This window comes from Peromyscus eremicus, chromosome 8a, assembly GCF_949786415.1.
Source record: "Peromyscus eremicus chromosome 8a, PerEre_H2_v1, whole genome shotgun sequence".
NCBI classification, from domain to species: domain Eukaryota; kingdom Metazoa; phylum Chordata; class Mammalia; order Rodentia; family Cricetidae; genus Peromyscus; species Peromyscus eremicus.
This window is the reverse complement of record NC_081423.1, coordinates 43,609,835-43,622,462: the sequence shown is the minus strand read 5'-3', so window position 1 is coordinate 43,622,462 and position 12,628 is coordinate 43,609,835. Positions and strand designations below refer to the sequence as shown.

At 46.2% G+C, this 12,628-nt stretch overlaps 1 protein-coding gene across 4 annotated transcripts in view; it reads left to right on the top strand.

Moving 5' to 3' along the window:
• Atpaf2 (ATP synthase mitochondrial F1 complex assembly factor 2) overlaps positions 1-12,628 on the top strand; it is a 17,243-nt gene extending 4,615 nt beyond the window's left edge. For 3 of the 4 annotated variants that reach the window (XM_059270811.1, XM_059270810.1, XM_059270809.1), the window contains 7 exons: positions 4,404-4,448; positions 4,630-4,775; positions 6,427-6,524; positions 8,014-8,094; positions 9,209-9,321; positions 9,744-9,859; positions 12,172-12,628. In XM_059270811.1, coding sequence (XP_059126794.1) covers positions 4,767-4,775; positions 6,427-6,524; positions 8,014-8,094; positions 9,209-9,321; positions 9,744-9,859; positions 12,172-12,309 — 555 coding nt within the window. In that variant the 5' untranslated portion in view covers positions 4,404-4,448; positions 4,630-4,766 and the 3' untranslated portion in view covers positions 12,310-12,628. Of the gene's footprint in view, positions 1-1,006; positions 1,048-4,403; positions 4,449-4,629; positions 4,776-6,426; positions 6,525-8,013; positions 8,095-9,208; positions 9,322-9,743; positions 9,860-12,171 lie in introns of all 4 variants that reach the window. The other variant, XM_059270812.1, reaches the window with a different exon arrangement.

The following is a 12,628-nucleotide window of genomic DNA, read 5'->3' as shown; positions in this document are numbered from 1 at the left end:
GCAGGCAAAATACCTAAACACATTTTAAAAAAAAGAAAAGAAAAAAGGCAGTCAGTACCCCTTAGTTACTGTCTGTGTTCCTTGCCATCTCTCCAGCCCTAGGCAACCACTATTCTTCCTTCAAAGATTTCCCTGTTTTGGACATTTCATACAAATAGAGTGTGGGGTTTAGGACTGACCTCTTTCACATAGTATAATGTTCTTAAGAGTTGTCTATGTTGTATCATATATCCATATTCCAGTCCTTTGATTGATGAATAATATGTATAAATACACATTTTATTTGTCCATTTATGGACATGTAAGTTGTTTCTACTGTGGTTGTTATAAATAATGCTGATACAGACATTTATGTACAAGTTTTTGTGTGGACTTTGGTTTTACTTTTTTCTTGGCTATATTTCCTAAGCTTAAAATTGCTGGGATAAATGGAAACTAACTTTTTAAGGAATAGTAAGATTGTTTGTTTGTCCCCCCGCCCCCCCCCACCCCCCGAACTGAGAGCCGAACCCAGGGCCTTATGCTTGCTAGGCAAGCGTTCTACCACTGGGCTAAATCCCCAACCTGTAAGATTGTTTTTTTTTAAGGTGGATGAACCATTTTAAATCTCTAGTAGTACATGAGGTTTCTAATTTCTTTATATCCTGACCAAAACTTCTTATTGCCTGACTTTTTTATTATAGTCAGCTTAAAGGGTGTGAGGTGGTATCTCATGGTGGATTTTTTGTTGTTATTATTATTGTTGTTGTTGTTGTTGTTGTTACTATTAATTATTGAGATGGTTTTTCTGTGTAGTCCTGGGTGGCTTAGATCTTTATGTAGACCAGGTTGGCCTCAAACTGCCTGCCTTTGCCTCTTGAGTGCTGGGATTAAAGGCATGCAACACCACACCAAGCCTTGTTTTGGAGGCTATTCTTTATGTGTTTAGATATAAATTTTGAAATCACTGAAAAACATTGGTTAGAGCTGTCCCAGGATTATAGGGGGTTACCTATTTTGAATTTAGCTTTAAGGTTCAAGATCCACCAGATGGCGCTGTTTTAAAAGGTAAAGGTATTGTGATTGTATGACTAGCATTGTTTCTTGGTGCACTCTGGGAATTGTAGTCCTGGGGCTTTCGGTTTTCTTAAAAAAAGGCCAGCTCCTAAATTATGACTGGTAGAAAAACCACACACTAGACAAGAGGGATTTAAAAAGAAAATGACACTGAAAACCACTTGTTTCTTTATATGGGCTTAAGCAACTTCACAGGAAAGAAAGATCTTTTATTTTAGTAGGTTACTAATTTCCCATCCAGCACTCTTCCTATGAGCATTTTTTAAATTTGTTTTTATTTTATGTGCATTAGTATTTTGCCACTGGTGTCAGGTTCCCTGCAACTGGAGTTATAGCCAGTTGTGAGCTGCTATGTGGGTGCTGGGAATTGAACCCGAGTCCTCTGGAAGAACAGCCAGTGCTCTTAACCACTGAGCCATCTCTCCAGGCCCCTTTGAGAAGTTTTCACAGTTGTTATCTGCTGTGTTTCTCTTGTTTTCTTGTGGTTGCCTCCTTGTTTTGTTATGTGTGTGTGTTTGTTTTTTCAGTTCGTGTGTATGTGTGGGAACATGTGTGGATGGATGTGCTATGCATGCATGTGGAGTCAGTTTTCTCCTTCAACCTTTATGTGGGTTCTGGGGGTTGAATTTGGTCTTGAGCTTGCATAAGCACTTTCCCCTGCTGAGCCATCTTGTCGAGCCTCTCCTTGTTTTTGACACAGGGGTGCTGAATAGGCTAGGCTGAATGGCCAGGAAGCTGCAGGGGTCCTCCTGTCTCCTCTTCTCCAGCACTGGGACTGCAAGCATGCACCACTGTTCCCTGGCCTTTTACATGGGTGCTGGGGATTCAGCTCCGGTCCTCACACTTACGCAGCAAGTACCTCATCAACTGAGCTTCATATAAGCCATTTCTAACCCTGAAAATTACTTCTATACATCCCTTCCTAAATGAGATCTAGTAGCTGCTGCTTCTGTGGCTCACGTAGGAACTAACGACTCAGAGGTCTTTTTCCAGCCCATGATGAGATGGGGATTCCTCAGTCTGGGTTCCCGTTTTCCCACATGTTCTTACTAATCACTGAAATCACTTGGTTATTTTACTCTCAATAGACAGAACTTCCAGGGCACATCTTATCTCCAAGGCTGGTCCTCTAATGTGAGCAGTATTCCCTGAAGTAGAAAGACTGACGCTTGCCCTATCTAAAGCCTACCACCTTTGAATCTGAGGCCATTGTCTCTTGAGTTCTTTTTGCCTTCTGCTGCCTTATTTTTTGTGTGTCTTTATCCCATTTTGAGCAGTTTTGGTTTGATGCTCTCTCTCTAGTCATCCTACAATCCAGACTTTTAAAATTCTTGTTCAATTGTGGAAGTAGCCCTGGCCAGCAGAGCATGCCAGGTGGGCGTTATAGGAAACACAGCTGTCCTGGTAGCTTTGGGGGAGTCAGTCAGTTTCTGCCATTTGCCCATTTCTCAGGCCCGTGTGAGGCATTGTGCCTGCTCACTGACTTCTGCCTGCCCAGGCTTTTACATGTTGTCCAGTCTAGGCACCAGAAAGCACAATGGACATAGTGTAGAACTTCTTTCAGAGGTAAGAAAAGAGGCCTGTGGCCAACCCACCAGGGTGGCAGGGAAGGTAGGGACATTTAAGAACTCTACAATGGCAGAAACCACCTATTTTGGTGTAGAATGTGTGCTAGAATTAGTGTTATAGTTTCACATGATATGGTCAATTGTGTCATATCATCTCAGTGTCCAGATCTGATAATTTTCAAATTTATTTATTCTTTCACAGTTTTGTACATACATAAAAATATGTATTGTCTTAGTGTTCTATTGCTATGAAGAGACATCATGACCAAGAAACTCTTACAAAAGAAAGTATTTAACTGGGGGTTTGTTACAGTTTCAGAGGGTTGGTTCATTATCATCATGGTGGGGAGCATGATACAGGCATGGTGCTGGAACAGTAACTGAGAGCTACATCTTGATCCAGGCAGCTGGTAGAAAGTGAGAAAACCTCAAAGCCCACCCCAGTTACATACCTCCTCCAACAAGGCCACACTTAATGCTTCCTAACAGTCCTCCAACTGGGAACCAAGCATACAGATATATGAGCTTTTGGGGACCAATTTCATTCAAACCATCACACATACACATACACATACACACATTTGTGTGTACTTGGATCATATCCTCCATTATCCTTTCATTCCCTCCCCTTGTCCTCCCTTTCTCCAACAAGTCCCCCTCTTGCTTTCAGGCTTCTCTTTTTTTTTTTTTTTTTTTTTTTTTGGTTTTTCAAGACAGGGTTTCTCTGTGTAGCTTTGCGCCTTTTCTGGAACTCACTCTGTAGCCCAGGCTGGCCTCGAACTCAGAGATCTGCCTGCCTCTGCCTCCCGAGTGCTGGGATTAAAGGTGTGCGCCGCCGCCAGGCTTCTCTTCTGTGGCTCACTGCATTTAATTGGGAGGGCTGATCACTTTATAAACAACTTAAAGCGTGTAAAGACAAAGATTTTTATGTCTTATTCATGATTGTATCCCAGATGCCCAGAACAGGATGTGTCCCATAGTTGGCATACAGATAGTTTAATGGGAAAACAATTTGAACTTTAGTTTCCTGAGTGTACCCATAGAAATGCAGTTTGGGGGTCCTGTCTTTACAGCAAATGAGAATTATGCAAATAACTAACATAATATGGAAACAAAAGTGCCCTCTCTCTGCCTTGCACACATATGTAGTTTTTCTAAGTTCCCATAGTCTAACAAAAATGTACAACACAGATTGTCCCCCTTCTTGAAGGAGGTTTTTGGAGTTCCTGTTGAATACACAGACAAGCTGGCTAGCTGGGTAAATGAGTTAGAGGGAATAGGAAATGTTCTCAGTAGCTTTATTTTCTACTTGTACATTACACATGTACACACGTGTACATGAGCACACACATTGGCTTTCTCTCTCAGAGGTGTCTGCCTGAGAGAAGTCTCTGGTTTTAGTCCATTCACACACCAGCTTTACATTCAGTACATTATGCTGGCCTGGTGGCCATGCTTTGCTGCTACAGCAGGTGTCTGGAATTCTCAGGTCACAATCGGAGGCTCCACGTGCCCTCGATCAGTTGTCTTCTAGCTTGGATACTAGAAGAGGCCTGAGCAGCGAGTCCTGTTCCTCCCTTGTCCCTGGAGAGTGGTTGTTCCCTTTTCCCAAGCTTTAATCAGAAGCTGTTGATTAGACTGTAGACTAGGGCAGGCATTGAATGATGATATGAAAATCAAGCCAATCAGTCAGCATTAACAATAATGATACGAGTTGGTATTGCCTCTGGAGTCCTCTTGCTGCTACTTTAAATTGCCCCTGAAAAATCTGTCTTACAGAAAGGAAGAGGTTTTATGAGAACGTCAGCATCTCACAGGGTGAAGGTGAGTGTCTGAAAATTTGATGGCCTTTTTGTGACTGGTTGGGTACATTTTTGTCTCCAGCCGGTACAGTGGTGGTACTTTGTCTGATGTTGTCTTTGTGTGCACCAGTTTGGTGGCTAAAATATAGGAATGGGTCATTTGAATTCACAATCCATGAGAATTTTTCATTTGCTCTTTTAAGGTGGCTTTGAGATAAACCTGGACCACAGAAAGCTGAAAACTCCCCAAGCCAAGCTTTTTACCGTCCCCAGTGAGGCCCTGGCCATTGCAGTGGCCACTGAATGGGACTCTCAGCAGGATACCATCAAGTTCTACACCATGCACCTGGTAACAAACTTGTAGCAAACAGACTTTTATCATACAAACTTCTACCTGATGCCCACCAAGACTTCCTGGCAAAAATTTAGATTTCCTCCATATTATGACAAGGCTCTGGGGTAGGCTCTTGTCTGCCTGGCTGCAGTCACACTTAAACTGTCACTGAACAGGCCAAGCTCTTCCCTGCCTGGCCTGGCCACTGGCTCCCAGTGTCACCCCCATCCTGTTTTTATTTTTGTTGTTTGGGTGGTTTTGGTTTTTTGAGACAGGGTCTCATGTCTCAGGTAGGTCTTGAACTTAATTTGTAGCTGCAGATGACCTTGAACTTCTGCCCATTACCGCCTGAGTGCTGAGATTACATGCATGTGTCTGCATGCCCCGTGTATACAGTGTAGGGATTGAACCCAGGGTTTCATGAATGCTAGGTAACCGTGCAGTGTCTCAGCCACATCACTCATCTTTATTTTTTCTATTTTTGAGACAGGGTCTTTTTATGTCGCCCTGGCTGTCCTGGAACTTGTATGTAGCCCAGGCTGGCCTCGAACTCACAGAGATCTTCCTGCCTCTGCCTCCTGAGTGCTGGGATTAAAAGTGTGTGCTGCTGTACCAAGCCCAGCCTTTATTCTTTACTATGGCGGCCAGTCGCTTGATTCATCACCGTGTGGTCTGCAGTGGCCTGTTTTGTATTTACACGTTCATTGCCCGTGTCTTTCATAGCGTGGTGAGTGACAGAAGAGCAGTGGCCATGTCTTTGTTACTCAGTAGTTTCAACAGCAAGTATAGATAGAGCTCAGCAAACACTGGTAGGTGTGCAAACCAGGCCGCCAGATGGGTGTGGAAAGGAGGATGTTCCACAGGGCCAGCCTCTCAGTGGCTGGGTACTACTGAGGCCCCTGAAGCCTTCCTCTGCAGCCTACATGGCTTTACATGGTGGCCATCCTTCCTCAGCCCCACGATGCCCGCCTGTACTACCCACCTTATGGAGCCATGGCTGACCAGATGATACCGTGCATGGAGGCCTTATGTGGTTCCAGGGAAGGCACCAGCCAGTTCTGGGGTTAGGTATTCTCATCCTGGGCACTGCTGTGTTCCACTTTGACATACAGACCCAGGTGGGCCTCCTCAGCAGTGTAGTCTACTTCTTGACTGTCTAATGTAATCAGGTTGACGAGGTCAGACTGATGCCTAGAGTAGTCTGCCTAGTAGTGGTGTTACCTCTTACTGAGGAGGTAACACTAGGAGAATATCTTGTTCCCAGTTCGATTTGCTGCTTTATCCTCAGAGGTGTCAAATAAGCTGGTAAAGTTCTCAGTCAGTTTGAGTTTTAGGTCTTCATTATTATATTTGAGTTATGTATTTCACCTCAGTTTCCACATCTCTAAAATGGGTAGAAGAGTGGCATCTGCCCCCTAAGTATTGTGGTACATATTAATCTGGTAGTCATGAGCATGAAAATATAAATAAAGCCCCTGAAACTCTGAAGAAGTTCACTAATCCAGGACCACTGTGAGAGTCTAGTGAATCCCATAAGCACAGTGGGGTTTGAGCATGGAGCCTGGCTTTCAGATCCGCTCAGCAGATAGGCTGTGATGATGGTATACTGTCTGCTGTATGTCAGAACCCACATGTGGGTGACAGCATTTTCTGCCTTTTCATTCAGACCACATTGTGCAACACATCCTTGGACAATCCAACCCAGCGAAACAAGGATCAGCTGATCCGGGCAGTTGTAAAGTTCCTGGACACTGACACCATCTGGTAAGTGACATTAGATGAACACTCTGCTTGGGTGGTGTGAGCCTCTTAGTCTGTTTTGCCTCATTTGTCCAGAGCATATCGGTGGAGGAAAAGGCAAGGCCTTTGTCATTGCAGGCAGGTAGCCCACTTGACGTGACTGAACCCCAGGAGGAGGATTCTCAGTCTGCCTAGCACAGGGTCCTCCTTGGATTGAGCTGAGTTGGCATGGAGATATGTCATTCTCTCAGGCTCCAGAAGCACAGGACCCATTGGCCAACCCCCAGCAGGGCATCTGGCCCTGATGTCTGGCCCTCAGCATGTTCAGGTATTAGCATCCCTGTTATTACAGGTGGCAATAGTCAGGGGCTAGTCTCTTCTGGTTCTAAATTCTCTCCTTGTGTCTATATTCTCTGCTTGTTGGTCGGTGATATTGAAGGAAAATTGGGAGAAACAGCTGAATGGTTGAGCATTACTGTTCCTGCTGGCCTCATTACTCAGAAGCTATGAGTCACCCCAGGGATTACTTGGGGTGTTAGCATAGGTGCTCTGGAAGTGGATGGGCTCCAGGATCACTTAGAGCTTGCAGTAGGAAAACCTACTCTGTTTTTGCTAGAACACAGTGGCTTGCAGGGAACAGAGCTTATTCAGCTTCCCTTTGGCAAAGGGGGCTTTTTGAAAACTATGCAGGGTTCTAATAAGCAAGCAAAGGCAGTTGGGACCCCCTAGGTACCAAGTTCTACCTGCCTCCTCCCTTCAGGTCCAGGATTGGATAGGAAGAGAGGCCTCCTACTCTGCTCTCAGCAGCCAGCTTTTCTGCATACCCATGCCCACTCTGCTCCTCTCTGCTTATATGAAACTAGTTTTCTGTGGTGCCCCAGGGTTCCCATCCATGAAGTTTGAGCTTAGCTCCTATCAACTGACCCTTCTGTGTCTTTATCAAAATGAATTGTACCACCTGGTTCTGTGGTGATCCATTTGGGTAAAGAATCCATTCCAGGAGGTAGCTGGGCTCCTGAAGCATCAGCAGGTGTTTGGTCCTTGACCAGGAACCAGGGTCTTGGTGGATCTGTCACTGAACTTCTAGCACAGCACTTGTGTCCAGTGGCTATAGATCCCATTATTATTACAGATCTGCTTTTGAGTAGCACTAACATGGCCGCAAATTTGGACCTGTCAGGTATTTGGGAGCCAGAGGATAGCGGATTGCTATACCAGAATTCCCCAGAGGGCATGTGGAAACATGGCCAGGCCCCACCCCAGAGGTTCTGCTTGTCATCATATGGGATTTATCTGAGAAGGTGTCCTGGTAATGAGCTTCCCAAGTGAGGCTAGCGCTGATGCTTCTGGCCCCAAGGCTGCTCTCTGAGAACTACTGCTTTATGGGACAAGACTTGGGATGCTGGGTTGGTGGTGGGAAGTTTTTGCTGTTGCCCTTTGGATCTTCCTTTAATGTCCCTCAATGAAGAATTGTACTTTTTTATTAATGAAGGTGATTTTTACAATGAATTAGCTACAGGGTGGAAGAGCCAGAGACATTAGTGGAACTTCAAAAGAACGAATGGGATCCAATCATAGAATGGGCTAAGGAAAGGTAAGTTGTGCAGCTCCGCATGGAACATTGAGTAGGCCTGGTATTGGGTTGGGTGCTGGGGTCTGGGCCACACAGCATACCTGAAATCTCAGGCTGGCTTCCTGAGCCAGAACTCTCCTGAGCTTGGGCTTCTTCAGGCGTTGAGAGGTAGGGGTTACCTTGGAAAACATGTTCCTCAAATTCATTTAGGCCATCATGCCCTGAATACCTGCCACTGTAGTATACCATGACTAATGTAGGGGCAGCTTTGTGTCCCCAAGAAGCACCAAAGGCCCCAGGCCTCTTATCCCCAAGCCAGTCTCTGAGTGTTGGTTTCCTTTATTTGAAATGGGTTAATCCTGCCAGCCAGGCTGGTGGGAGGAATAAGCCAGCAGAGTGCTTAGTATTCTGTGCAGCAGAGGTAACAACTCAAATTTTGACTTTTTTTTTTTAGTCTTCTTCATTATTCCTGCACTGTTAAGTAAAACTTACAGTGTATAAGATACACATGCACATGAACAAGTCAGGATATTTCCTGCAGTGTTGTGAATACTACCTTGTGGATGTGTGGTTTCTAGGGATTGGTGATACTCAGCAGTTTCTTTAACAGAAGACTCTTGTGAGTATAGAATTGAACAGATATTGATAAGGTGGCAAAATAAATTCAGTGTCAATTCTTTCCAAGTGAAATGTGGAAGGGATGACTCCCATGGCACTGCCTTGTCGGCAGGGTTTTCTAACAAATGCCAAGATGGTTTTTCTTCTATCATAACAATTTTCACATAAATTATCACTTGCTACACATCTCCTGAGTGCTCACAACGACCCGGGCATGTTGTGGGGCTATTTTTACTTATTTGTTTGTTTTGGTTCTTTGAGATATGGTCTCATGTAGTCCAGGCTAGCCTCAAATCCACTGGGTAGGCACCACTAGCCTTCCACTCCTGATCCTCCTGCCTCTGCTTTCTGAGTGCTGTGATTAGAGGTGTGCACCTCCATGTACCGCCACCCTGGGATTTGAAAGGAAAAGCACATATGCCATATTCTTTTTTTTTTTTTTTTTAAGTCAAAAGCTGGACTGCTCTGCTCTTAAGAGGCAGAGTGCCAAAGACATGCTGATGCCTTTTCTGTTTAGATACGGCGTGGAGATCGGCTCCTCCACCAGCATAATGGGACCCAGCATACCTTCCCAGACCCGAGAGGTGCTTATCAGCCACTTGTCCTCTTACAACATGTGGGCCCTACAAGGTACAAGTTGGGCTTCTGTGGGCCTTGAGGGTTGGGTACATATTGACACATCCTTGCTGAGTGCTCTGAGCATGGAGGCTGAGTAGCTCTGATGCCCGGCCCTTTTACTTAGCACTCCAGGGTCATACACCCTCCAGGAAAAGTCTCAACTTTGTGTATCATTAGTTTGGAACCATATGCCCATCTATAAACCAATCACTGAGTGAGGCTTGGGGCATACTCTTAATTGACCAAGTTTAGGTCAGATGCCTATCCAGGAAAAGACAGGTGGATCACCCCAAGAAAGGAATAATGTTCTAGCAGAAAAGTGTGCCAAGCCTCAGGTGGGTCCCAGGATGGTGCACTCTACCCCCATTCCATGAGGGAACAGGAACTGATGGGCAGTGGCTTTACTAACTTGGCTTGTGTCCCCCCACCCCCAGGGATTGAGTTTGTAGTGGCCCAGCTCAAGTCCATGTTGCTGACCTTGGGCCTGATGGACCTGCGCCTGACTGTCGAGCAGGCTGTGCTTCTGTCACGCCTGGAGGAGGAGTACCAGGTAAGGGTCTGATCTCAGATCCCACCTCACCCACCCCGTTCTGATTCAGACTCCCTGAGCTTTATTACTTTGTACATATAAAAAGTCAAACTAAGGAACAATAAAGGTATAAGAGTTGCTGGGGCTAGGGGTGTGGCTCAGTGGTAGAGCACTAGCCTAGTATGCTCTGGGCCCTGGGTTCCATCATCAGCTCCACACACACATGCCCATGCACTGGAAAGGTTCAGAATTGCTCAGCACTCTCCTTGCCCCCAGGTCCTCTTCAACAGCTTGACGGAGTTGGGTAGGAGTCGTACTTCCTCTATCTTACATAAGGATAAACTAGGGTACTAGATGGCACTTCGGGAGAATGTTCCACTGGGGTTGGCACCCGTGTCTGGGTGACTGGGGCTAAGGCCTCCACAGGCTCCTGGGCAGATAAGGTATTTGGGCCTCATCTGCCCCACATTTGTGCTCCTAAGGCGGTAGGAGTTGACACCCTGATGTTACTCCTGGCTGGCAGAGGAGCCAAGGAGTAGCTGGTGCTCACACACACATTTGATGTAGGAGGCAGAAAGACTAAGGTTTTTCTGTTGTTGTTTGCATTTTTGTTTTTGGTTTCAGTTTTTGCTTTGTTTTGTTGAGAGAGGGTCCCATGTAGTCCAGACTAGCCTTGAGCTCATTGTGTATCTGAGCCTTACTATGAACTTCTGATCCTCCAGCTTCTACTTCCCAAGTGCTGGGGTTATGGATATGTGTCACAATGGCTGGCTTGTTTACTTTTTTTTTTTGGCTTTTTCAGACTGGTCTGAAACTAAGTATATAGACTAGGCTGGCCTGGGCCATATGGAGATGTTCTTGTCCTTTCTTCTGAGTGCTGCTGCATCACAGATGTGTGCCACTTACCGTGCCTGGCTTTCGTTTGCATTTCTCTCTGTCTGTCTGTCTGTCTGTCTGTCTCTCTCTCTCTCTCTCTCTCTCTCTCTCTCTCTCTCTCTCTCTCTCTCGTGTGTGTGTTCACATTTGTGTAGGTGCACCTTCTGGTGGAGGCTGACATGAGGTATCTTCTTCAACTCTTCTCTACCTTAATATTGAGGCAGGGTCTCTTGCTTGAACCCAGGATTCACCAGTTTGGCTTCTGTAGTTAGCCAGTTGCTCTAGGCAATCCTTGTCTCTGCCTCTGGCAAGCTGGGATTATAGGTGGGCTGCCACCCACTTGGCTTCTATGCGGGTGCTGGGATCTTAATTCAGAGCTTCCTCCCTGTGCAGCAAGTGCTGAGCCATCTCCCCAGCCCCTTGCTTGCGTCTTTAACCCTGAGGACTTAGTGTTCCTTGTGGTTCTGTGGGTTGCTACTACTCCAGCCTCAGAAGGTTAATGTTATTAGGAGTTGGGTCCTATATGATTGAAAGCCTTTTTTGGAATAGTTAATCTTCTGCTTGGAAAAATGCCATAGGCAAATTTCTATACAGCAGAGGAGAGCCATCCATTGATGTTAGCCATTCTGTGGGAAGGGCTGATGTCAGCTATTAGGACCATAGGGCTGGTATAAGACCAGGAAATCTGGCTGCTGGCTTGGACTCTGCTTTTGGCTATGGGACTCAAGCCAGGCTACCTTCTGAACTTTGGATTTGATCCCACATAAAATGAAGGATGACCTGAAATGAAGGTGAAAATTACCTCAGATGATGTATTTCAAGACCAAGGCACCAGTAATGCAGGTAGCTTGTGTGACCTGAAAGATTTTGTATTCCTGGGTGATCAGGCCAGGCCTACTGGACTCCTGTCACTCATGTCTGGACAGCCACAGTGTGCCCAGATCTCCTCCCTCTTGTTAACAGTTCTGAGGGTCTTCATGTGGCTTCCAGTATGCTGCACAGAGTCACTGCTCTTCTACTGCTCCTGAGGGGTCTGAACCAAGTTGCCTGTGGCCTGGCTTCATTTATTTATGGCCCTGCCATGGTAGTGCTTACAGCCCTGAAGGACAATGAGGTACAACTCATAGAGGATGGCAGTTTGCAGGCTGCTTCATGCTGGCTTCCTGGTCTCAAGTGTGAGATAGAGGCTCCATTAGAGGAGACACAGTGTGTTCCGGTGTCTGCCCATTTAGCAGTGGGCAGCCCCTATCTGGGATACACTCTGCCCAGACTCTCTAAGCCCCAGACAGCAAAGGAGCCTGCTCCAGCTTCCTGAATGTTATCAGATGACCCACATGGGTCTTAAGTGTTTGATAGGGTCATGGCTCACGACCCTTAGCCCAGTGATGGGACTAGAATGGGATTCAGGTCACCAGGCAAGGCTGCTCACCCAGAAGCTTGTTTTTCCCTCTCCTTAGATCCAGAAGTGGGGCAACATTGAGTGGGCCCACGACTATGAGCTCCAGGAGCTGCGGGCTCGCACTGCTGCTGGTACCCTTTTTGTCCACCTCTGCTCGGAAAGCTCTACGGTCAAGCACAAGCTGCTACAAGAGTGAGGCCTGGGTTGCAAATACTGGCTGAAAGGAACTGCACGGACACAGGTGCTCTGATCGGGGCTCCCCTGGCTGCTGAATCTCTGGACCTGTGGGGTACCCAGTGTGTACCTGGTCTTCCCCGGCCTTTGTGGCTTGGCCTTATCCAGAAGCACCCTGTGATGCCCTGGAGATGCAATGTGCCTGTCTTGAGGTCGGATGGCTTTCAACCCCTGAGGCACCTTTGGCCTGGCCAGGAACGAGGGAGGCATAGAGACTTTCTGTGGACCCTGATTTTATTAAATATTTTTTCATCCTGTAAATATATCAAGCCTCATTCTCA